This window comes from Rhinolophus ferrumequinum, chromosome 3, assembly GCF_004115265.2.
Source record: "Rhinolophus ferrumequinum isolate MPI-CBG mRhiFer1 chromosome 3, mRhiFer1_v1.p, whole genome shotgun sequence".
Lineage (NCBI taxonomy): Eukaryota > Metazoa > Chordata > Mammalia > Chiroptera > Rhinolophidae > Rhinolophus > Rhinolophus ferrumequinum.
This window is the reverse complement of record NC_046286.1, coordinates 23,828,873-23,856,201: the sequence shown is the minus strand read 5'-3', so window position 1 is coordinate 23,856,201 and position 27,329 is coordinate 23,828,873. Positions and strand designations below refer to the sequence as shown.

Genomic DNA, 27,329 nt, shown 5'->3' with positions numbered 1-27,329 from the left:
CTTATTAGCTTTTAAACTTAGTTCAAGATAAATATATAGACAGGCTTTGTGTAAGTTGGAAGTAAAACATTAAAGATACTGGAATTTGGGCATCAACAGAACTTTAGACATGATGGACTTGTGGACAATTTAAGAATTTCAAAAATCATCTAGCCTAGATTGTCACTCAGAAAAGTGACCTGAGATGCCAGATGTCATAGATGCTTTTAATTTCAGAGTCACAACTGGAAATGGTATCTCCTAGTTAAGCACGCTTTTTTCTGTGCTGTGTTGTTTCCCTCTTTATATGCCATGTTTAGGAAACATTTCAAATTTTTTTATCTATAAATTTTAAAATATATATATTTATATGTTTTGTAAAATGAACTGACCCCCTTCCCCCCATGTTTAAAATTAATTTAGGAAACCCAGAAAGTTTACATTTAAAGTATATAATAATCTTTGGAATTTATGGGAGTATTAAGCGGGCAACACAGATTTCTTTAAGTTTATTTCTATAATATGTGTAATCACCATGACTCCAGGCAAACTCATCTGTTTATTAGAGCAAAAGAATCAGGAAGTCTGAGATGCAGACATTTCAGGATACTGGGGAAGTGAAAAATAGCTTCTTCTGAAACGCGAACACTGCTTTTTATAAACAAATGACTCTCATTATTTCCTGTTTTTTAATACTATTAAAAACTGTTTTGAAACATCATCAGCTCTTTGCAGCTCCAGCGATAACCATAATTAAGTAAAACTGTACAAGAAAAGAAGTTGTAAAGACACACAGGCATCTCATATCAACAGCATTTTTGTGGTTGCTAACTACTACTACTAATGGTAACCAGCCTTTTTAAACACTTCCTGTGAGCCAGGCACTGTGCTAGGCAAAGGGCATTAGCTCACTTAATCTTAACAGCAACCTTAGGAAGTAGATTTTCTTTATAAATTAGAACAGCAAAGCTTAGAAAGTTTAAGTAGCTTGTCCACTGTCAAGTAGCTGATAAGTGGGGAAGCTGGGCCAGGAAGCACATCGACCTGCCAGACTCTAGGGTCATGTCTCACCTCAGTTCTCCTTTGTCTCCCCAGTTAGCTTGCTGAGAACAGTTCCCTTTCTGGTGCATGGTTAGGAAAGTTTTACTCTGAGTTGTGAGACTGTGTGATGCTTGAAACCTCTTTTTCCAAGACAAGCTTCAGGGCAACTGTAACAAGCAATGATTGTGGGAGAAGGAGGGTAAGAAGAAGGGATTAATGTTTATTGAAGGAAATTGGTATTTACTGAATACTTAACCGTGTGTTAGGTGGTATGGATGTTTTTGCAAAAGTCACTCACTATTCATGCTTCCATTCTACAAATATTTACCTAGTGCCTGTTAGGTTTGTCGCTGTGCTGGGAACTGGGAATATAACCATGAACTAAGCACAGTCCCTCTACTCCCGGAGCTTATTATCCAATGGGAGAGACAGGCAACACACAGATTAACATTTAAATATATAACATGTCAGTGGTGGTAAGTGCTATGGGGAAAATTGAAGCAGGTTAACGGGTATAAAATGAGGTGGGTAGGGAAGGTAATATGATATAAGGTTGTTCAGAAAGAACTACCTTTAAAAAGATGACATATGAGCAGAAATTTAAAGATAGATCATGAGGCCTTGTAGGTCATGGTACAGGCTTTGGATTTCACCTTGAATGAAGGGTAAGGCTGCTGGAGGGTTTTGAGCACAGGTATGATATACTCTCACTTGTGCTTTTTTTTAATAATTAGAAACAAATCTCTTTATTACACATATTTTTATCTTTATTAAATTTAGTGGGGTAACATTAGTTAGTAAAATTATATAGGTTTCAAGTGTACAATTCAATACTACATCATCTATATATTGTGTGTTCACCACTCAGAGTCAGTTCTCCTTCCATCACCATTTGACCCCTCTTACCCTCTGATAACCACTAAACTTGTCTGTGTCTCTTGAGTTTTTGTTTCTTTGTCTTGTTTGTTGCTTTCAGTTTCATATATGCCACATATGAGTGAAGTCGTATGGTTCTCGACTTTTTCTGTTTGACTTATTTCACTTAGCATGATAATCTTAAGATCCATCCATGTTGTCCCAAATGGCAGGATTTCACCTTTTCTTATGGCCGAATAGTATTTCATTGTGTATATGTACCCCATCTTCTTTATGAATTTTATCTATTGAAGGACACTTTGGTTGTTTCCATGTCTTGGCCACTGTGAATAATGCTACAATGAACATAGGGGTACATAAAGTTTTATGGATAAATCTGAAATCTGAAAATCTGTCTTGTGCTTTTAGACTCAACCTGACTTCTTTCTGGAGAATAGATTGTTGAGGGACAAGGAGAGAATGTGACTTAGAATAAGAAGTCACTGTCATTTATTCAGTGCCTACTATATAATTTATGTATATCATGTCTAATCCTTTCAGTAATCTAATTGAATTAGGTTAGGCCTGTGCAGCAGATGATAGGATTGAAAAACTCCTAGTGGCTTAGAAATTTGCATAAGGCCATGCAGCTGTGACTGTAGGCTGAACTCTTATCAAATTAATAATTTTGGCGCAGCTCTTTAAAATGACAGCTGCCATTTAGGGTAACCTCCTGGATGCCGTATTTGATCCTAAGTGCCTAGAATATTACACTTATACAAGAGCTCTGAGAGGTAGGTACTATTCCCATTTGTAGACGAGGACTCCAAGGTTCCCAGAAGTTGTGCTTTAATGACTTGCAACAAGGCCGCATAGCTAGTAAGTGGCGGAACTGGGAATTGAAGCTCTGATCTGTGGACCACCTACTTACTTATGGTAAGGCAAAGAATTTATAAAATTGTGAACAATTTTACTCTTCTTCACCTTTCTGCCTTTCCCCCCTTGGCTTTGATTGCTTTCAGGTGATCCACACCATCATTTTGGGAGGAATGCCTGGTAAGTTACTAATAGCTTAGGATGCCGTTGTATAGTTTATATCCTTCCTATAAATATGTGCATTTTACAAGCTTATCACCGGGAGAGGAATATTGAAGAGTGAATCTCTAATGGGAGAATTTCTGACATGTGGCACCAGTTTTTGGTATGATCTTCTGACTCCATCAGATCACATGAAAGATTGTGTTCTCCCTGGAGAATCAGAAAGGCAGGTGAGAAGATAAGGCCATCTGTTTCCATGACTCAACAGAGTTGTAATGATGAGCCTGTCCTCTGAACTAGGGAAGCAAGAGGAGTAGATTGTCACATTTAAATTAAAAGCATGCACCCCAGGCAGTATTTCTCTTGAGCAGTATTATGAATTAGGGCCAGGCTGTGTTTCTGTTAGTAGTACAGAGACTCATTTAGTTCCTTGATCCCTGTCTCTGTCATAGTCAGAACTGGCTCTAAGAAAAATTGTGAGATAGACAAAGTTTATCTCGCTTTACTCCTAGGAGCCTCAGCATTCCCTCCTTTTATCAAAATGTTTGTTTAGGCTGTAGTCTGATGACCTTATTTGCACTAAAGTATAAATGACTGATATCACTTACTGTTTTCTGTTAGATGCGTGATTAGAGATAAAAAGCTTTAAACCAAAAGAAGCTTTATTTATTGGAATTTTAAACATCAGTGTGCAGGTGATGTGAAGGGAGGTGAAAAAAATTTTCAAGTCTTCAAAATGATATACTTTTTGGTACTATAACTATAATCACTGCTGTTTTAAGTACTCTTTACTTAGTTTTCATTTTATCTTTTCATCTTAGAATAAAATGCTATAAAATATTTTGAGTATTATGTGCTAGGCAGGTATCGTATTAGATGCTTTACATACATTATATCACTTTCATATTGTGTAACATCCAATGATGTAGATGTGATTATACATTTAGAATATGGGCAAGTCAGAGAGTTAAATAACTTTTTTATGGTAGTATGGGTGGTGAGTAATGGAGCTGGAAGAAATACTGGCTTCCTAACTCAGCCCCATAAAAGTCCTGCATAGTCTTTCTTTCCATTAAATTATATAGTGTGTGGATTATAGCGGTTGTTTCTACTTCTCTGAAATGTAGTAAAGGTGAATTATAAAACCCTTATAAAGTAATATTGTAGCCAACTGTGTTAGTTAGGGTTCTGCAGAGAAACAGAACCGATAGGCGCCCCACACACACACACACACACACACACACACACACACACACACACACACTTATTTTAAGGATTTGGCTGACATGACTGTGGGGCTGGCAAATTCAAAATCTGTAGGGCAAGTCGGCAGGCTAGAAATTCAGATAAGAGTGGAGGCTGCAGTCTTGAACCTGAATTCCGCAGAGGCTGGAAACTCAGGAAAGGTTTCTGTGTTGCAATCTGATGAAAATTCCTCCATCTTCAAGAAACCTTAATCTTCGCTTTCAAGGCCTTTAACAGCTTGGGTGAGGCTTCTGACGCTATGAGGGTGATCTGCTTTACTCGAAATCATCTCTAAAAAAATACGTTTACAACAGCATCTGGATTAGTGTTTTGCCAAAAACTGGGTACTTGTGGATTTGCCAACTTGGCACATAACATCATACCAATAAAAAATGATTTTCATTGAATAGATTTTTGAAGGTACCTGGGTTTTTTACCTGCTAACTTTCCAGCTGGTTCCCATGCTGTGGATACAGACAGAGGACCAGTTGAGAAGGATATGAAGCCGTGCACAAGGGAACAAGCTATTTGTTTATTCCATGGTGTGTGTTTCTGGTAGAATTCATCGTATTGTTTTGTGGACATGGACATACATTTTTAAAAATTTTTCTTGGTTTTATGTTATTGATGGAGGAAGCTATCAGACAGGCTGGGAAAGCACCAGTGGAGAAAGGGCGGAGGAAAAAAAAAAAACTTAAGTAATATTTCAGGGCCAGGAGTGCAGCTGGGAAGGGGAGGGAGGTCAGGGGATTGGAATTCACACAAATAAGTAAATGTACGAGTACAATGTGACTAAGGAGGAGAGGGGTGGGGCTGCAGGATTATAACTGATAAGAGAGCCCCATGTTGGGCATTGTGAAAGAATGAATGAATTTGCTTTATACGCCCAGGGGGAAGAGTTCACCTGTTGTTATAGACGATTAGAAGTCAGAAAAATATGGATATTGCTATTTTTGTGTTTTTAAGTAGCATAATGTCATGGCTCATAAAATGTTACAAGAAACGTGTGTTATATTCTCTAGTACAACTCCTGTGTGAAAAGGGATGGTGAATAAGATGGTTTATACCCTCTTGTTCCTTCTGTGTATGAGAAAAAAGACAAATGACAGAGCGGGTGGCTCAGTGATGCTTTGGTACTGGCATGCTACCATCTCAGCAGACCTTCACCTGACACCGACCAGCTGCAGGTTTTCTAAGGGGCAGTTTTCCAGCCATACCCTACAGTGCTGGGGGTCAGGGCTGGAGTTGGAGGAAAATATGGGTCCCTTGGAGGTTGGTGTCTAGCCAGCCTTTTACCTTAAACCAGTCTGTATCCCCATGCACTTGGTAGCTTACCAGAAAGATTTGACATTTCAAGCCTTCTTGTATGACTCATCTGGCACCCACTCATTTTTCTGTTGCCCTTGTCTGACTCCCCATTGTTACACTTCTGCCTCATTTCTGACCTTCTTCTCATTTTTTCTAGGTAAACTGCCTTAACTGCTTACTTTATCAGTCACCGCCCAGCCTTCTTTTCACCTTCTCTTTTTCTAGACTCCAAATATTTCTCAAATCCATCCTCTCCTTTCCATCCCTAATATCAGTGATTTAGTTCAGGCTGTCATCATTTGCTGGACTATTATAATAACTACCAACTAACCTTGTCAGAGCTTGATCCCTTTCCAGTCCATTCTCTCCATGGCTGTCAGAGTCACCCATCTATCAGGCAGACTACTTTTAACCCTTCAGCAACAATCTGGTTCCTACAAGATCAAGTCCAAGCTCTACCATTGCATGCAGGTCCTCCATGTTCTCCACGAGCCACCTGCTTCCCCAGCCTCATCTGCTGTCCCTTCCACCTCATGCTTTCTAAGCACCTTATGATTTTCTGGGGTTAGATAACTCATAGGTCTCCACATCCTTCTCCCCTCTCTCCACTATCTTATTAGATCCCTTAATGCCCATTTTGGAGTAAGGTGGTGATAAGCAAGCAAGCAAGCAAATTCATTCCCTTCAATGTTTGGTTCTAGAGTATTTCAAAGTAGCCTCAAAATGAGAAATGTTGCTGGGGAAGGAGGTAGCTGCTGTGGTGAACGTGTGTGTGTGTGTGTGTGTGTGTGTGTATGAGACAGAGAGAGAGAGAGAGAGAGAGAGACAGACAGACAGACAGACAGACATGGACAGACAGATACTTGGCATTTCTAGCTCTAGCTGGTAGAACTTCCTTTCTCAGTCTCCACTTAGATGGGATCCAGCTGCTGAAGCCAAGATGCCAAATCAGTGGATTCATTCAACAGACAGTCATTGGGGTGCATTCCCAGAAATTGGGATTCTAAAGAATGTAAACAGACACTGCCCACACAGTGAGTCTAAATTGCAGTCTATTAACTCCGGTGTACAAGATCTTTCTTCCTTCCTTCTTTCCTTCCTTCTTTCCTTCCTTCCTTTCTTTCTCCCTTCCCTTCCTTCCCTTCCTTCCCTTCCTTCCCTTCCTTCCCTTCCTTCCCTTCCTTCCCTTCCTTCCCTTCCTTCCCTTCCTTCCCTTCCTTCCCTTCCTTCCCTTCCTTCCCTTCCTTCCCTTCCTTCCCTTCCTTCCTTCCTTCCTTCCTTCCTTCCTTCCTTCCTTCCTTCTTTCCTTCTTTCCTTCTTTCTTTCTTTCTTTCTTTCTTTCTTTCCTTTCTCTCTCTCTCTCTCTCTCTCTCTCTCTCTCTCTCTCTCTCTCTCTCTCTCTCTCTCTCTCTCTCTCTCTATCTCAAATTAGGTTCTGACACCCAGTCTCCCCTTTTGCCAGGCCTGGTGCTTTTCACTTCCTCCACCACAGGGTTGTGTTAAGGTTCTGGGCCCTTCAGGCAGCTTCTGGGTTTCTCTCAGGACACAGGTAAGCTTTGAACGGTTATACATGCGGTCTGTCCCCCTAGACACACCTCGATGCATTTATCTCTCTCTGGGTCGTCTTCTTGAATTCAAGAAGTCCTCTGCTCTAGGCTCCATAGATGCTCCCTCTAGCCCAAAGGGGCCTCTTTGTAGGCTGAGGAAAGTCTTTTTTTCCAGAGCCCTCTGCCCTTTTCTGTAACTTACCCTCAACAACTTTAGGTTTGTGGAAAATAAAAGCTAGGCATGTTTGCAGGCTGTTCCTGCTTCCTGCCATGACACATAGCTTCCCCTAGGAATAAAGAAAGGAAGGGACAGGGCCAGATTGCCTTCTGAAAGAGAGACCTGTTACAAAGACAAAAATGAAACCTGAAGTAGCCCTTTATATATATATATATACGCGCGTGTGTGTGTGTGTGTGTGTGTGTGTGTGTGTGTGTATGTATGGAGAGAGAGAGAGAGAGAGGCAGGCAGGCTCTGGGCCACATCATTGTTCTGGATGGATCTCAGGAGCTCCAAGACTGGGATGTACAGCAGATCTTAGGGAAAACCCAAGTATTAGTTAAGGACATTGTAGTGCACGTGCACGTAGCATTTATTCCCCAGAGCGGGAGGCTGCGATTGGCCTGGGCTGCCATCCTCCAGCATGAAGCCTCCCGCCGGGTAGAGTTTTCCACGAAGTCAGCTCAGAGGCAGTGGAGGTCCTTGTGTCTAGGAACTGCTCCCTGGTCCCAGTTACGTATGGCTTCTGACAGTGGGGTAACAGTCGCTTAACACACGTGAAACAAGCCCTGTTTTCCCAGAAAGGGGCAGTGGAAGTGCCAGGAACTTAGTTTCAGGGACTTAGCTTCAGTGCAATACTACAAGCTTTGTTTGTTTGTTTGTTTGTTAAATGAAAAAGTAATTTTTCGACTTGATTGAAATAATAACTGAAGTGAGACAATAACCATGTAAAAGCTATTATCAAGAGTGATTTTCTGAAGTCTCATTAATGAAGTTGGTAATGAAAATGAAGGTATAAAGAAAGACACAAGCCTGCTTATGTTTCAACAGGGAAGAATCGAATATAATTGCTATTTAAGATAATGTGTTTGTCTAGGTTTCTGTCGTTGTCTCCAACAATGGAGACAATGAATTTAAAAGGAAAAACAAACACCTAAATTTAAAAGAAAAACATGAGGAACGTATGGGAAAGACGCAGGGTGTCCCAAAGAATAGAAGGTTCGATAACCAAGCTTAGGAAGGATAGATATGGGAATCACACTGGCTTTTTCTCCTGAGAGCTGCTATTGGTATGACTGAATTCCAGTAACTTCCAGTCTCTGTGTCTCCGTTTGTTTCAAGTTTCCTGGAGTGACGATCATATAGGCTCAACTGGAGTTAGTCATGTACCCCTGGCTCACACGAGTGTTACTAGGTAACATCACTTAATACTAAATTTTACTGAATGCTTTCTAAATATTGGGCATTGCTCTTCGTACTTTTCAAGTATTGTTTATTCTGCCCTATGTATTATGACCCTATGCATTATGTAGTTATGCTTCCCATTTCTCAGATGAGCAAACCAAAGCCCAGAGAGGCCGAGCAGTTTTCCAAGGTCATATGGCTTTTATCCAACATTCAATCTTTGGCATGGCATGCACAGATCTTTAACTTTATGACTAGACAGCATAGATGGTAGTTGGGGTTTGGTCTCTGCAAACATCCAGTTCTTATGCCTTGGGCACCACATGAGTGATTGTGGTCTACACTAGTTTGACGCTAATTTAACAGATCTTTGGGCAGCCCTCTTTTTGTTTTGTTGTGTTCTCTTTCCTCTAGTTTTCTTCTCCTTATTTTTAAAACTGTCATTCCCGTTTATTGATTACCATTATCCCTACTTTTCTCCTCTCTCTTGTTCCTTTATTCTCTGAATGTAACAATGTCACCCATCCCTTAATTTATGCCAGAGGTCCCAAACCATACATCTGCAGGGGTCAGATATCGTATGAGTTTAGTGGGTCAGGTAAGGATTGTGGCAGACGAGAAAGTGTATGTCCTTTTTAATAAGGGGAAACTATTACTAGGCCCATTGTTCTACATCTGAATTTTTATGCAAAATTCCCAGTTTTTAAATGTTTGCCATTAATTAGATTTTTTAATGGGCGGGCCAGCCACAAGGCATCTACGGGATGTCTTTATCAGCAGGTTTGGATATGATACTGTTGGAGGAGTAAAGGAGGTGGGGAAATACCTGCGTCTCCATCCTGGCTTCTAAAGGGACGATAGATATTCCAGCTTATTTCTCTCTCCTAATTGACTTTATACTATAAACCATATTTTATGTATATATTTATATTATTCCACTGGAAGACATGTTTCACCCTAATATGTAAAGATGATAATATTTAATAATAAGTTGACTATTTATCACCTTTGCTCTCTCAGTTAGATTTTAAGCTCCTCCAAGGTAGAGAAGCCTATGGGTGCTTAAGACATATTTATGATTGATTAATATAAATATAACATTAAGATTATAAATATAAAATATGAACATAAAATATAAGATTAAGTATTCTCTAGTTAAAGAGATGTCAGTATTTGAGTTTGTCTTTCTAAAGAGTTTCTTTTTTGTGGGGCTATTTTCCGAATTATGTTTGCTTTTCTTTTAGGAAAATTATTTAAAATTTCTTCCTCAGTTTGGAAAGGCTATTTGCAGATATTCAAATGAAAAATAGTTCTTGATGTCTCCACTTCTATGATTTTAATATGATTGAATTAAGGCTGACTTGCAAAAATAATAGATGTCTATGGTATTTTGGAGAGATTTTTACAATTTTAGAAAAATTTGGTATTTTGATACTTAACACAGTTTTTCTTTTATTTGTTACCTATTTGGGGAGAGGATTTGTGGAGGGGTAGGAGTCCAAAGGACCAAAGAATTTTAGGGTTGGAAGAGACTGTGGTGTAAATTCAACATTCCACTCAGTGAAGGCTTGGTTGGAGTATGAAGATGCTCTCTACCACAGTCCTTTCCACTTTTGAGTAGTTTTATATTTTTGGATGGGTTTTCTTGATTGTGATCTCTATCTGGTCATTTCCATGCTTTGGGCCTAGTAGTTCTGAGCACAGAATAAGTCTAATCCTTTTGGGCTCCCCAAATATATGATAAGATCTTTGAGGACTATGATTATATGTTCTTCCCAGTGCCTGAGGCCACATTTTAGGGCACTTAATAACACATAAGGTTGAGAGCACAGGCTTTGGGGCACATGGACCCAGACGGAAATCCTGGCTCCACCTTGTACTGACAGGATAATTGTGGAAAAGTTACTTAACCTCCCTAAGCATGTTTCCTTATTGGATTACACTGAGTATTAAATAAGATAGTGAGCCAAAATGCTTTGTAGTATACTCCCTGACTATAGTCACTCCGTAAATGATGCTTATAGTTAGAACATGCTGGTTAAATGGAAAGGAAAGAAATCTTGTAAATGTCTTAGTGCTAATCCAAGACTGCCTAGAATCTGAAGCCGTGTTCCTCATGGAAATGAATCTTTGAAACTTACCTTGGAGAGCTTCTTACACGGCTAGAGGAAAATGATTTTGGAAATTTCCTCCCTCCTTTGTCCCATCAGCGAGCTCAGTTTCCCCAGAAGTATAATACCAAGGAACACTAACCGATGCACAATCTTCATACCCTAGAAAGAGTTTGTGTCCTGAATTCCAGTGGTCTTTTTTCATTGGCTGATGAACTGGGCCTCTCCACCTAGAAAGAAACCCTTGACTTCTTGAATTATTTGCCCAAAGCCTTCTCCCTTGAGTCAGATTCAAGAACCTTCCAGCTTCCCCTCCCTCTGATCTCCTTTTCCTCTCCAACTCCACCCAGGATCTGAGTTAAAAGCTCCCACAAATCTTCCCTCAAAGGAGACAGTGAGAGCCAGCTGAGGCCTCACCAAGCTAGAGGCTCCACTCCGACTTATTTAAAGGTAGTCTCCAGTTGAGGGGCTAATTAAGAGCTGTTTATTTGAAGAGAAGGCAGTTGAATTGTTTGACTAGTTTTGAAAAAATTTTAAACTAAAACAAGCACCCAGTCCCCAAAGTTTACCATCACTCATTTTTTTGTTAAGGGGTTAAACATACTTTCTTACATTTTCCATAATTGTTTTCTTCTGTATTTATTTGTGGTAGAGATTGTTTTCCCTGAGATCTCTAAAATCAGATAATGTGCCCTTGCTGTTTGACTTACTTCCAAATAAAAAACCTAGTATGTAAGGATAGTCTTGGCCATGCCATGTATTTTTATATTATACATAAGAAATTAGTGTTGCTACTTACCTAATCAAAAGGATTATAAACAAAACTGGATCTTCCTTTTTCTAAATTTTCATGTATTTTTTTTGTTGTTGTTTATATACACGAATTCGGACAATTAAGTTCACAACCTTGTTGCAACGATGTAGCTAACCTTTTTTGATATCAGAGGGATTATTCATTATGAATTTGTACCAACTGGACAAACAGTTAACCAAGTTTACTATTTGAAAGTGCTGAAAAAACTGCATGAAAAAGTTAGATGACCTCAAATTTTTGCCAACAGTTCATGGCTCTTGCATCACGACAATGCACCAGCTCACACAGCACTGTCTGTGTGGGAGTTTTTAGCCAGTAAACAAATAACTGTATCGGAACACCCTCCCTATTCACCTGATCTGGCCCCCAATGACTTCTTTCTATACCTGAAGATAAAGGAAATATTGAAAGGAAGACATTTTGATCACATTCAGGACATCAAGGGTAATACGACGACAGTTCTGATGGCCATTTCAGAAAGAGTTCCAAAATTGCTTTGAAGGGTGAGCTAGGCACTGGCGTCAGTGCATAGCTTCCCCAGGGGAATACTTCAAAGGTGACTGTAGTGATATTCAGCAATGAGGTATGGAGCACTTTTTATAGGATGAATCCGTGAACTTAATTGTCAGACCTCATAAAACGTGAAAAATTGTATGATATTGAACCAGACTATATTTTAAGTGTTTAACAGAGAAGCTTCTTTATGCTTCGGTCTAAATGTATGCTTAGGACTGAGGCCAGCAGATCACTTTCCTCTGGTATCTTGTTGACTTAGGCCTCAGCTTCAGGGCTTCTCTAAGTGGATGTGAAGAAATGCTATGTGTAATTACTTAGATGGATACTGTCACTGTGTACTTGCAACCCGGGGGTCTTGTGTGAACAGGCCTAAACTAAGCAACACTTAAGGAAAAAAAAGCAAATGAAGAAGGCCTTCTTATGTGTGTTGCCTGAACTCTTCATTCTGAAAATATTCAAATTTACAGAAAAGTTAAGGAGTAGTACAATGAATACTTACTGTACTACTATTGCCACATTTACTGATTCCCTCTTGAACCATTCCCCAATTGTTTTTATTGAAACAATTGAAAATAAGTGCAGACATCATGCGTTCCTTCACCCTGCATCTTCTAGATTAAAAACACTTTCCTACGTTACCTCAATACCATTATCACACTTTAGAAAATTAACAATAATTTCCCAGTATTTTCTAATTAAACAATCCACGGTTCATGTTCAGATTTTCCCAATTGTCCCTAAAATGTCTTTTTAGCTTAAAAAACAAAACAAAACAAAACAAACCAGAATCCAATCAAGGTTTACAAATTTGTAGTTATGCTTCTGTTGGCTTTTTAAATTTAGAATAATCCCTGCCTTTTGGGTGTGTATGTTTCATGACATGCACCTTTTTGAAGCGTGCATGACAGTCAATTTGTAGAATGCCTCACAATCTGAATTTGCCTAATTGTTTCCTCATGTGCTTTTTGTGTTTTAATTTTATAATTTTTTTGTAAATTTTCAGACATATGCGTAACAGAAATGTGCATAAATCCTAAGTATGAGGGCTTGTGCCAGTTAACTTTCCAGCCTCTGGGATCCTAAAAGTCTGGCTATGTTACAAACCCTTATCACTGCACTTGTTTCTCTTGCGTTTAGAGAATGCCTAGTGCAGAGACAATTTCCTGGCACTTTCCTACAGACAGGGGTGCTAAGGCTGGGTGACTTCCAGTTTAGGCAGTTCCATTGTGCTTACCTCGGATCTCCCACCGGGGTTTCAATTAAAGAAGTTATTGTTCAGTTCCCTTTCTAAAAACGTTGCATTATGTAATTATCCTGGCTTAGGAGACTTGGGTTGTTTTTATACTATGTGAATGAATTGGCTATTAGGAAAGTCATTTTAAAGCTTTTGGTGATCTAATTCAATTGTTAAAACGAATGCTTTAATAACTAGGTTGTAATAGGACACAATGTAGGGTTTTTTGGTTTCTCATGAGCTAGTATTTTTTTTTTTTTTTGGTTGTAGAGATCCAACATTAATTAGTCCAGAGGTGGCTCACGGTCTTTTATTTTAAAAAAAGACAAAATGTTAAAAATATGACCTAGGCTAACTTTACTATCTTAATTAACCTTTCTCCTCTTTCCTCGTTCGTACTCTACAGCTCTTTCCCAATTCTCTTGTTCTCAACACGCATGCCACATGGTGATGACAGATGATGGTGTAAATTGGGGTCTTAACCTGGGGTCAGTGGGTCAATGAACCTCTTAAAACAGTATACAAAATTTGTGTGTATTTGCTTATGTGCTTTATTTTGGAGAGAGTTTTCCACAGATTTCATCAAATTTTCAGGGGTGTCTGTGGGCCCCAAGTGGTTAAAAGCACTGGCTTAAATAGTTACTTCTTATTAGGGCTTTGACATGTTCTCTAACCCTTGACATGGTTGACATAGTATCGTTTTCTTTTTAGTAATCTTTTTTGTGTATTTGTTTTAGATTAAAAAATTACAAGGAATAAAATAAAATCCATTTATAATATTAGTCATCACCCAGAGATAACCATTGTTTGCATATTGCTACATAATTATCTATCTACCTATTAGGCTATCAGTCATTTCTGTTTGTCCACTTACGCACACACATACATGCACAGATATTTTTCAGGAATCATTCTATATGAATTATTTCCACTTTGCTAAATGTACATCAATAACATTTTGTTTAATTGCTGTACAGGAGTCCATTGTATGAATATATTGTCATTTATTTAACCAATCTCTTATCGATGGGCACAGATATTTATATTTTAACGGGAATCAAACCAAGAGTAGAAGAAGAGATAGGAACTTGGGGCTTTTGCTGGTCACAGAGCCCTTTTCCTTTGTTTTACCCTTCCAAGCCCCACATCAAAGGTTAGGCTCTGGACTTTGGGTCAGAGAACATTTCCTTTTTCCAAAAGAAAAGAGAACTGTACTCTTATGCGCTAACCTCCAAGTTAGTGACGTGAATTGGCCAGTCGTTTCTAATTAATAAAGAGTATAATAGTTTTAGTGGATCAATTGACTTCAAAGCAGCTTTATTTAAATCCATTTTCAATTTTTAAAGTTCCAGTGGGCCTAATTTTATATAGTTTACCTTATATTTTTAAAGGTATTTATGAAAAGTATTGTGGAACGAAATTTAATACTTCAATTGTTAAATTGCCTGAATCATGTAGCCTGGGAGAGACTTCACCATATATAAAATACTTATTTCTCTCAGTCTCTGTGTGTGTCTGTATTTTTCTGTGATATATTGTTGAAAGAGGTGTTGCTGATTATCTTTTCTTTTATCTGTTTACCAATGACACTACCAGATTAGAAGCTGCACCAGTGAACACCCTTGGGTCCAGGGGTGGTAACTGTTCCCATCTGGCTACGTGTGATTAATGGTGTTTATGTCATGGCATAAATAACATTTTGCTGTTCAATCAGCTGAGACTCTGGCCATTAAAAATTTTACTCTACAAAAATCAATAACCAGTGGTTTTTGGAAAGGAGCAGTTCTTTAACAGTTATTCCCTAAATGTGTTTGTAAAGATAAACAATCAAATTACTATACTCATTGAAAATAGTACAGGCAACAATAAGAAACATAATCTCACAGATAAAGGATGACCTTAAGTAAGGACAGGTAGGAAGCCATTTTAAGGAAGACAGAAGGCAACCAAAGAAACCCAATACCCTTTTGAAAGTCTTTAAGAATGTCGCCCTTTTTCACGGATCCAGCCAACAACACAACCACAGAGAACTCAAGATGAATTTCCAGAAAAGCATGGGAAATAAATCAGGTGTACGATAGCATTCCATGACTGACTTAATGCCACTTATAACTCTCTGTGGACTCTAGCTACAATAAGGAAAATCAATTTTATTTATTTATTTGCCTCAATTGTGCCTACTACATATTGCCACTAGGAAAACATACAAAATGTAAATAAATAAACAAATTAGCCAAGGTGTGAAATTTCATGCACAATAAAATGGAAGTCTGCTTTTTCAGGAAAGAATACAGCTTCAGATAAATCTTTGATGCTTTGCTTTGCTGGCAATATTATGTGTACTTTGAAAATGATGGTGTTGACCATTTGTAGCAACATGCCTGGATAGACCAAGGTAAGGTCAATGGTCCTGATTCACTTAAAATTTATTTCACATGCCTTGGGTGAATGCTTAGGGATGTTGCTCACACAGCCTCCCCGCCCCCCCCCGTTTTTTTTTTTTTTGCTGTAGTTACCACTGCTTTTGTGAGCAGCTCAGTGTTTTTGCTCAAATTGGAGCACGCCTCACTGATTTCTGTCTGTAACTTGCGTCTTAGGAATCTGTGGCTGCAAGTTATATTTCAGGAATTCAAGTTATACCAGTTTTGCATCTCCACCATGAGTCTCTCAGCAAAGTGGAATTCTAAATGGAAAAGTGGAGATTTCCGTTTGATACTTTATTTTATTTATAACCTTTGTTCATAGCACAGGTAGTCAGAGTCCTTGTTTCTATTGTAAGCTGGTGGCTCTCTAAATAATCACAAACTTAAACCAGTAAAGAAGGAAGGAATAACACCGTGCGCCTGTTCTCTGAATGAAAGATGGAACCCTTTGAGGCAAGGTATGACCCTGAAGATTTGCTCCTGCTAGATGAAGAGATGGCTAACCTTCAGGGAAAGTGCTTTGGTAAAAGCATCATGTTCCCATTTCACTGTGTAATGACCAGGAGCTGAGAAGAGCTCTGTTTCCTGTCACTGCACTGCATCATTCTCATTTGCATTATTGGCATCTGTTACTTTGCTAGAAGTTTAAATTATCTCAAGAACTCTAAACTGAGTTCAGATGTTTGTTTATTGGAGCTGCCTTAGCCTTCTGAAAACAGTCTTTTGTGTTCTCCCAGTCTTAAGAAAAGGCTCTTCTCAGAATCAGCCCTTCCTCCCTCCTTGCTCTTTTCTGGGAACCTGCTTCACTCTCATAAAGAAAATTAAAGAAAGAGGACACGGGGCTCAAGACTGGTCAGAAAAGAGACTCCGGTGCTGAGGCGACTTGAAACGGAAAGGAATAGGGACTCAACATCCTGCATTTGTGTTTTGTTTTCGAAACTTAGAGGTAGTTGCATTAATGAATTAACCAGCAGTTGGTAATGGAAAATGTTTCTCCTGTCCTGGTGGGGGAGCCAAATACTATAGATTTGTAACAGGGAGGCTGTTGATTTCTGGCTTCATTGTTGGGCCAGTCATTTGTGAGCTGGTGGCCGGACTGCAGGCCACACACTTCTGTGCAAATCTTCCATGTATTGGAACTGCCCGGGTATTGTTGCTACAGTCGGAGACACAGCCAAAAAAAGATGGTGAGCCCTGGGTTTCATTTCTTGTTTGTGTATCCCCTTAGCGCTGAGGAAGATGCAGGATGTCCGACTGATTTGGGGGCTGGGAGGGAGACTGTTGAAATCGATGAGCATATGTGAGTGTTTTGCTGTTAATGCTTTTTTCTGTGTCATCCTCTGTAGAGTTCTGGGAACGCGTCCTATCGCTGCTCTATGTCTTCCTCTGCGGATTTTTCCGATGAGGATGATTTCAGCCAAAAATCTGGCTCAGCATCTCCGGCTCCTGGAGACACCTTACCCTGGAATTTGCCTAAACATGAGAGATCCAAAAGAAAGATTCACGGGGGCTCGGTGCTGGACCCTGCTGAGAGGGCAGTGCTTAGGATAGCAGGTAAGAAGAGCATCCGGGGAGGGGATGGAGCCCAGACGACAGTTGCGGAAATTCACCCATCTGCTCTCCTGGGGCTGCGGGGCGGGAGGGGGGCATATCTGGGAGCTGATGCACCGGGCACAGGTTTGTGGTCAAGGTTGGGGAGGACGATGACCATGTTTACTTTATGCCCCCGTTTATCGATAGAGCGATTTGCCTGCCTGCTGGTGACTAAGCTGTTTGGCCCTGTCTTCCGTTTGGATAAATCGATACCTTTGATATGCAGGGAGATATTTACAGACCTCTGTATTAAACTTTCCTATTTACATGCAGTAGCCACCGTTATAATTTGAAAGTACAGTATTAGCTCCAGTGATTCCTAGTGCATTTGCCGGAAGCTGTGGGAGCCTTCATTTCCATCTTTGTCCAGGAGCACTGAGCTACGCAGATTTAACTGGGGTAGATTGCTGGTTTTTGGTACCCGGGATTGCAGAGGGTATTCTAGCAACGAGGATGCCATTTCTGTTTTTTTTTTTTAAGTGTAGCATCTCTCTCAGCATCAAATACCTATAGCAGCTTTCTATCCCTAGCGCTTTTGAGGGTTTAGCCATGATGCATTCCTGATTAATTAATATACGGGAGGTGCCAATGTTTCTGTTCTGTGTTACCCGGTGGTGTTCCCTTGCATTGGCTGTAACAGTTGAACCAGAAGTGATGGCTTGTTTTACCCAACTGAAAGCTGAGAACCCCTTGGAAATCAATCCTCCAACTCTGCAGTGCCTATGTGGTTTGTGTGTATGTTCTGTGCATCAGAGTTGCTTCCTGGGGTAGTTCTTCCTTCATTCCTTTAATCATTTTTTTTTTCTTCTTGGAAATGGTAACAGGGTAGGATGGAGTATGTCTTTGGGACTCTTTTGTAGAGGCCAAAGGTCAGGTGTTTTTCCAAGTTAGCTTCTGCAGCCAGTGGGTCCCGCCTCCGTCCCTCCTCCCCCACTCTCAACTCTGGGACCCCTGCCACTCATTTTCTTTTGCCTCCAGCTATAATGCAAAATTGGTACTTTTATCTTCCTCTGAGGGGACTGAAAGGGGACTAGTCAGGATCTCAGCCACCCTGGCAGCTGAGAGTCCCCCTAGATTCCCCCTTATGGGATTTTCTGATTACGGGAAAAACAAACAGCGCTCAGCCAGCCATTCTCTGGTCTGGGTTTCTGGGGCAACAGCCTTGAGCTTCTTCTGGCTTCCGTTGTGAGACGCTGGCTGGCTTCACCCAGGCCTTTTGAAGAGGCAGGGTGGAGTGGGGAAAGAGGAAGAAGAGGGAGGATGGAGGATAGAGAGACTGTTTGGGAGCCAAGTGAGTGAGCAGGGGTGGCTTGGGAGAGCTGGGGGCAGACCTGGCTCTCACTGCACTCCCGGAGCACCAGAAAGTGTTTAGTCACTGAAGCCTGACTCCTTGCCCTGTTGAGACACCTCCCACTCTTGCCCCCCAGCAAGTCTGAGGCACTGGGAGGTTGGAGACTGTGCTGGTATCAGATATTTGGTTCAGCAGAAAGGGAAGATTAGTGAAAGGAAGGTGTGTGAGGGAAGTTGATGGGGCTTTGTGGAAAGCCTGGGGCATCAGAATAGGATGCCTGTATTCTGTGCATTTTTACAGAAGGTAGAAGGTGCTTCTAGCTTGAGAGTTTTGATAGTGGTGGCAGAGGTAGATATTTTGTTTTTGGTAGTGAAGGAAGGGGTTATGAGAGAAGGACAGGGCAGATGTTTGTCAGGGGGAATAAGATGATATAAACTGAGGAAGACGATTAGGCATGAGAAGTTGGTGGAAGTAATCAACCCTAAGTGTACACTCAAGGTGGGGAAGAACTGGCAGAACTGGAGTGCTTACAGGATGCAGTGGGCAAGCCGATGCTGACATTGCTAGTGGGCTGCAGACTCCATGAAGTTGGGCCCATGTCGTATTTTTTGTAAAATGTTCCTTAAATGATTTGTGGGGGTAGTTACCAAGTTGGTGGCAGTTAATGCGCTCGAGACCTAAAATTTACATACTTTTGAGATTATAATATTAATCAAAAACAGAGCACAACAGCATTGAACAACAAACAGAACAAGTAGCCTAGTCTGAAAGTGTATTGTTGTGTTTAAAATAAATGGTAAATTGGCTGTTTGCTACACAAATCATAATCAGTAATCATATGTAGAGCATAGACTTGGATGCCAATTCACAAGTATCTGTTTAATCATAATGTGGCTAAAATCTGAAATTCAGATATATCATGTGTTAAATTTGCCACTGATCACCCACTGTGAGGACAGGGGAACAAGGAATCTGATAGAATTTGGTGCTGTGTATTGTTTGAAAACATACTATTGAGATTTTAACTTCTAATTTTATTTGACATTTTCACAGTCTGCCTGAAACTCACCCCATCTTGGAAATTCATTCTAGTAAGAGATGGGGTGAGGTTCCAAAATGGTATGACGATGTCCATTGTGTTCATTACTTAGTAATAAAAGAATTGAAAGTTCAATATCTTTATTTGTTATTAAGGTCATAAAAAATAGAATTGAATATGAGACTGTCTAGAGCCAACAAGACCACACAGTCTGTGGGATACCTTAATTCACTCACATTTAATAAATATCTATTGAGCCCCTGGAATAAAATGAAGAAAAGCACAGTTCTCCCTTTAAAGAAGTCATAGTTTAATATGATAAATAGATGTGTTGTTAGTTACAACATGGTGCGAGACATTAGTTGTAATGGCCATAAGTACCTAATATTAAAAGAACCCAGAGGAGAGTTTAATTAATTTGGATGGAGAGGGGAGGCATGAGGGGTTCCTGAAAGGTTTCTGAGGGATAGTGTCACTTAAGGTGAGATTTAAAGAGCTTGATGGAATTAGGGTGAAAGGGAACACCATTTCAGAGGGGCTGGAACTGTGAGAACAAAGGTAGGGAGATGTTTTTCAATGGAAACTTGAAGTAATATGTGTAGCTAAAGCATGGGATTTGGTAGGGAATAGCAGAAACTGTAAAAGTGCTTGTGTACAATACTGAAGAGATTATACTAGGCTGAAAGATTTCTAAACTGTGCAGTGACATAATCAGGTTTAAATTTCAGAAAGTCACATTGGTGATGGTGTCACATGTCTGACATTTTATATTTTTCAAAGTGCTTTTGCATTTATTATGGTTTCTTCATTTTAAAATCTCATACTATAACATATGCTGTTCCTGTCTCTCAGGAGTCAGTGCAAGAATACGGTAAAAGAATGTAAGGAAAGGGGCTTTGTAATTCCCATCCTAATGTCCTTTACATAAGAACAATACAGATCTGCTGTTCTTAGCTACAGGATACTGTAAGTTGGGTTTTTCAGTCTTGAAGTGCCTGTACAGGTACATAGTTTGTCAGTGATAATGCTATATTAAAATATAGATTTTTGTCCCATGCGAATTCTCTGAAGTTGGAACAGAAGGTTCTAAGCAGAGTCAGACTCTGGACTTAGGAAAGCTTGGATTTTAATTCCCTCTCTATCACTAACCAATTGTGTTTTCATGGATAATTTACTGAACTTTTCTCAGCTTCATTTTCTCTATCAAAGGGCCTGGTTGAGGTTATTAAATAAAGTAGTGAATGTAAAACATTTTGTAAATTCCTTGCACACGTAAAATGCTCAATAAATAATAGTTTTACTGATGGCCAGATGTTCCTATAAGTACTTAACATTATTTCATTTAGGCCTCCCAACAACCTTGTGAAGTAGGTACTATTATTTTCTCCATTTTTCAATCTAGAAATCTTCTGAGACAGGGACTCTTCCCAAGGTCATCCAACTAGGAAAGTGGTAGAGGTAGGATCTGAATTCAGGCAGTCTTGACTCCAGAGACCCTACCTCGTAACTGCTGTGCTTTTGCTGCTTCCTTATGAAATACACTATTATTATTATTATTATTATTATTATTATCATTATTATTATTTTTATTTTTAATGACAGTTGTTAGTAAAGTTACATAAATTTTCAGGTATACAATTCTGTATTACATCCTCTATAAATCACATTGTGTGTTCACCTAGAGTCAGGTCTCCTTCCATCACCATATGTTTGATCCCCTTTACCTTCATCTACCACCCCCGCCCTTGTCCTCTGGTAACCACTAAACTATTGTCTGTGAAATACACTATTATTATCAGCAGATTGATCCTATATTGTCATTATAAGAATGCACGGGACAAAGGTTATTTTTACAGACAACCCCCAGTGCTGCTTTTGTTCATTTTGACTGGCTCCTTAAATGGACAGTTAAAATCACTTAAATGTACACTGATTATATTAATAAAACTGGGTACTACTGGGTGTCAATCTCTGATGAAGACTCAGACTGTGCCCTCAATGACCTTAGTTATTGTGAGGGAGAAAAGACCCTTTTGAGAATCTATGCCTGTATATGTATGATCTGTAGATGGACTGACTCTTAGGAATCTAATTCCTAACCCTTTCATTTCAAGAAGGTGTCCCATATGATATGTGTTTGTTACTTCATAAACTGATGTTTACATAAATGCCTACCAAGATGCAAGAAAACTCCGGTGATGCTAAAGGCACAGTGGGATGTGGAATCAAAATCAGGTTATAAGACAGTGGTCATAATAAAAAAGAGAGATGTAGTTTTGCTTTGTTTGGAATAGGCCAATTGCTGAGAAGTAAAGTTTTCCAATTCAAAGTTAAGTATTTTTTAAGAGTATACAGTTTTTTCAAGTATACTCATCCCCATCTAAGAGTTAATGGAAGGAAAATGGTCCAGATTCACAACACTGAAAAAGAAAGAAAAAACAAAATCAAGGACAAAAGGTCAGTATACTTGAAAGGAGGAAATAGGGAGGAAAGAAGTGGGCAAGAGGTGAAGTTGTCATAAGTCAGATAGTCAACAGTGGGCTGGTTTATCTAATAATAATAGCTAACACTTATAAAGCTATTTAATATTGCAACTTTATGAGGTAGGCCATATTATTCCCATTTTACTGATGTAGAGAGGCTCAGAGAGAGAGGTTAGCTTGCCTGTATCACACAGGAAGGAGCCAGGAATTCTTCCAAGGCAACTTGACTTCAGTCAGGACTTTTGAACACATCCAGTTACATGCCTGGGTACCATCTAGTTCTATCAGTGGACCTCTAAATTCACCCACTTTAATATATAATATGACAAAGTTAAGGGAAATGTTCCCATTTTTACTCAGGTTCATAGGATACCGGTATTATGGGGTATGCATAATGGGTATTGAGAAGGGAGGTGACAAAGTAAGCTGGAGAGTTGAGAATGGGCTGGGCCTGTGCCGATCGCAGAGCGCAGCGGCAGATTCTCAGGCCGGCTCTGGGGGGCGGAAGGGAGGGACCGCGGGCCAGTCTTCTGGCCACCGCGGGGTGGCGGGGCGCGCAGGCGCACAGACTCCCAGGCTGTCAGGCCCTGATGCGCCGGGCCACCTGCAGAGGCCGCCAGTCCTGCCCCTGAGATGTGCCCTGGTCGCGGACCCCTGTACCCTTCCCGCTCCGCACGCACTGCCACAGGGTTACCAAGGTCCTTCTGTGCCATAAGCTGGGTTAAAAAGTATTTCCCATTCTGCTTCCCACTGCTCCTTCACCCGGGAGAGATGCCGGCCCCTCAGCAGGGGGCTGCGCACGTCCGTGGCTGCGATCTGCAGCTTTGTTTCCCAGGCACCTGTTGTGGGTCCCAAATAGAAACCTTGTCCTTGGCGATCCAGGGCCAGCCGGTCATGTCCGGGGGTGGGCGTGCTTGGCAGTGCGGTCAGCCCGGGTGGGCGGACGGGGGAGAGGGCCTGGGCACCGCGGCTCTGCCTAGAAGGGAGGGGCCCAGCGGCGCCGGGGTCGGAACCCAGCCAGCCGGGGTCGGAGCGGAGCCAGCTGGGGCGCTGACCGCCCTGCTCGCCCCCTCCCTTCCGCCCTCCTCCCTCCTCCCTCCCTCTCTCCCGGGGCGCAGGCGAGTGTCTGCGGTGCGGCGGCCAGGAAATGCCGCAGATGCGCCGCGCAGCATCCCAGGCGGAGGCAGCACGCCCATCCTCCCGCAAGGCCGCCGCGGTCTCGGCGCGGCCCGGAGCAGGCGCCTAGTGCAGGGCCAGGGTGGCAGCTGCATTGGCCCCAGAGGGTCCCGGTGCCAGCTGCCCCTCGCCCATCCCCGCCGTGCTCCTGGCTCCGCCGCTTGGGGTGGCGCTGCTGGTCGCCGCCCCCAGGATCGCTGAGATTTGCTGCTCCTGAAACCCGAGAGGGACTCTGGCTCCCCGGGAGCCTTGGCGGCCCAGCACCCGCGGCCAGCCAGGGGGCCTGGGCGTTTCCTTTGCCTGCTCCAGCGCCCACCGCCCCCTGGCGCCCCCAACTCTGCATCTCCGGCTTCAGCGCTCTCCCCCAGCCTGCTGCTCCTTCCGCTTTCCCAGTTCTAGAGGCTGCGTCTTGCTGACTACAATACTGTTTCGGGTTCCGAGGGGGAGAGGGGAATTGGCCAGTCATCGCTTAGATAAACTTCGGCATGGCGGGGTACCTCTCCCCAGCCGCTTACCTGTACATGGAGGAGCAGGAGTACCTCCAGGCCTACGAGGATGTCCTGGAGAGGTACAAAGGTATGTGGTTCCCCGCGGTTGCTCTGGTTGCGGGGCTTGGCAGGGACCAGCGGGGTAACTGTTACCTTTGCTTAATCAGAGCCACCACTGCTTGGGCACAAGTAAACAGGTGTCTGGACCAGTCTTGGGAATGGACCAGGTCTTTTTGGGTGGTATTCAGTACCCCCAACGCTGGGCGGGTGGTGGGGTAGGCGGCGGTCCGGAGACGCCCTTGGATGGATGGTAGAGTGGTGGGGAGGGATTTGGTTTCCAAGAAGCACATTGTGTTTTCTCTCCCTTGTAAAAGCTCTTAAGCACTACGCATAATCATAATTCTTCCTGGGAGGGTGGATACTGATTAAGTCTCCATGGGATTACTAAGGCATTGCTGCTGTCAATTGGTATGAGGTATAGGTTAACCCTATAGAAAAGGTTCTTGGGTTCTTAAATAAATGGCCGGTTTCACCACTGAGAGCATTACCAAATCATTTTTCTTAAAATGATCTTATTTGGAAAAAGTTTACCGATTGTGAGCATATATACACACACAATATATATATACATATATGTATATGTATATATGTATATATATGTATATATATTGTGTGTATATATGTATGTATATAATATATGTATATATATTGTGTGTGTATATATGTATATATTCTTATGTATCAAAGATTATTTGATAGTGTGATGGATGTAAGACTTTAGTCAGTGAATCTGTTGTAAATTTAAATGTAAAGGAGTATATTATGAGATGTTTTTCTGCCTATCCTTTGTGCTGTGGAAAATCTATGCCAAACTAATAAATATTGATATTTTAGTATAATGTTTACTTTGGCTTTATGGTTAAATATGGTATTAGACAAGCTGCGCCTTCTCATCTTAAAGGGTCTTCTTGTCTCTGGATATTGTTTTTCAGTGTGTACAGATGATCTCCTTACTGTGGCTCCTAAAACACCCCACACCCAAGGGTAGCTCACAGTGCCTTAATATATTAATAGTGAAGATGGGCCTATTTCATAGGTTGGATTAGAATGGTTTTGCATCTCACATGTTTGCTATGGGTTTAAGAAACTCAGTTTCTGTAAACTAAATGAGGATTATATGGTTAAAAATGCATGTAGTTTTTGATTATTAGAAAGTAGAAATATAAAATCATGAACTGAATAATTAAATTCCAAATCTCCAAAAAGCTCAGAATTCACTCACAAACATGTTTTATCTCTTTCTAGAACCTATTTTATTACTGACACTCTTACTCCGTGTAGAATTTTGTAAACAGCACAATCAGAAGTCCTTTGTGCCAAGACCTTTTTGTGTATAATACTGCCACTGAGCAAGTACAGTGATATTTGAGGTGAAAGCACATTTGTAGCGTGTGTGTGTTTGTGTTTGTAATACACTCATGTTTACATGTTTACATCTATCTCTCCATTTTAAAATAAGGTTTTTAGTCAATTGTCTCCAGAACTTTACAAATGAGAAATATCAATAAAGACTTCTAAACCTTTTTGAAGCCATATACCTATTCTCTTTATAGTCAAAAAGAAAAAAGTCTGAAAGTTCTAAAGTATATACATTTTATACTTTAAAAAAATTATAGTGGTATGAATTTATATCCCATAAAATTTTACTTCAGTGACAGATGGGTGATTTCAGGTGACTTTGAAAACAGAAATAACTAAAGTGCTGATTTGACTGGTCTTGAGGAGGAAGAAATTATTTAATAGCTTTTCTTTATTTGTTTTTAGAAATAAAAGGGAATTAAAGATGTGCAGGCTATTGCAGCTCTCACTACATTTCATTTTAATTATAACCTAATGGCCAGTATTGTACTTAGAGTCCAAAATTTTGCTGAAAAAGTGATGGTTCTTTCCTTCATTTTCTTTGTGGTTTTAAAATGCTTAGGTCATCAACTTATACTTGGCTTTATAGATGTTCTATGTTTCATTTAGTCTTGGAAAGGAAAGTAAGAGTATTGGCCAGTGTATCACATGAAAAGCTGGAGACCTGGAAAACTCATTGTTTCCTGATGTGTTTTGAAGTCAGTTATGATTTCCCATCAGTATCCATCCAGTACGATGACTTCACTACAGTGCTTATTATCCTGATGACTTGCTATGGGGGCTGATCTAATCAGAAAAGAATTGTAGGCTTTGAATAGGGAGTGTCAGTTCACTACACTTTCAAAGTACGGTTGCTCATTTTCTGAAATTATGCATTGTTCAAAACATTATACCTTCCCATTTGAACTTAAGAAAGGTTATTTTGATTTTTTAAATTTCTGACAGAGTTTATTGGTTACAGAATGAGTTTGCATTCAGCTACAGGATTATCAGGTTGCCAAGTTATCATATGCCCCAGCTGTTGAATAGTGTAAGTGGTAGAGTCAGCTGGAACAAATTCAAAGTCTGTCTGTTGTGAGAAGTGTAGAATTATAATAATCTATAATGTTAGCATTTAGGATTATTAGGTTCAGAGGTTGGGAGTTTTGTTAGACTTAGTCCTCAGATGGCCTTGGAAGGACTTCAAATATAAGAATAGTGGCGAGTGAGACTTAATTATTTGTGGTGTGGTTTATTCTTGTGTCTTGCTTTGGTCCTTTACTTCTGAGTGAAAATAGGCAACTGTTTGCTGAATTAGAATAACACAGAAAGAGCTATTTGCTACAGAGAAGGGTACACTGTACTGATTCATATTCTAGTCTTTTTACTTATAAAATCTATTCATAAGTAGAATATTCAGGGCATCTGATTTAAAAAACATCATATTCAGCTGATGCCACAGTTAGGGCGAATAAAGGTATTTATTTATGAATAAAATATATTCCTTTATTATTGTTTGTATGAGAAATACTCATGTTTACTGGCTTTCTTTTATATCTATAGTAAATTACCCAATGTATTTTTCATGGAATACAAAACATCGTTGTAGATTAGCATGAAAGATACAGAATGGTCCCTCTTGTTTTTCTTGTCAGTAAAAGTAAACTAAGCGATATACTGTTATTATAATTAACTACTTTATATTATTATGTTATTAAAATTAATTAGATGTTACTTTATGAAATTCTGCTGTTTGAGTCTGTCATTAGAAGATTTTATATTTTCAATACATTACTTTTAAAAATATGTTAAGTGTGAAAATGAGATCATTAATGTAAACCCAATAGATTTTATTCTATATTTTTAGACTTAATTTAAAAAGACATTAAATTATTTTGGTCCAACAAAATGGATATTTTTCCATTGACCTGGAAGTTAGTTGTCCCCAGACAATTGTAAAATGTGTTTCATTATTATTCGCTATGAAAGTTGAATGGCAGATTTGTCGCTTGTCTTTAATATCACTAAAAAATCCTCTTTGATTATTTTGAAAAAAGTCAAAATTTTCTGGTTTTCATGAAAACTTTTGAGTAATTCCTTTAGTCCCTTCTCTCAGTAGGGCTATAGAATTCTGCCGTGTGCACGGTGACAAAAGTAACTGAGAACTACACCAACTGTAGTTTCATTATCAGTTCAGTTTTATGGCCTACCAAATTTGTGATTGGTAAAAATCCTGCCTTTTTACTGCATAAACCAACTCTGGTGCCAGTTGAATTGAAAGTTGGAGTATTGTAGTCTCCCCTTATCGACTGATCCCCAAGTGGATAATCCCAAGACCCTCGGTGGAT

The 27,329-nt window shown here is 40.3% G+C and overlaps 1 protein-coding gene across 18 annotated transcripts in view; it reads left to right on the top strand.

Moving 5' to 3' along the window:
- DST (dystonin) overlaps positions 1-27,329 on the top strand; it is a 429,322-nt gene that overhangs the window by 72,992 nt on the left and 329,001 nt on the right. For 9 of the 18 annotated variants that reach the window (XM_033103131.1, XM_033103108.1, XM_033103110.1 and 6 more), the window contains exon 4: positions 16,860-17,067. In XM_033103131.1, the coding sequence (XP_032959022.1) occupies positions 16,860-17,067 (208 nt within the window). Of the gene's footprint in view, positions 1-16,553; positions 16,701-16,859; positions 17,068-23,052; positions 23,672-27,329 lie in introns of those variants that run through there. The other 9 variants (XM_033103117.1, XM_033103116.1, XM_033103119.1 and 6 more) reach the window with 5 other exon arrangements.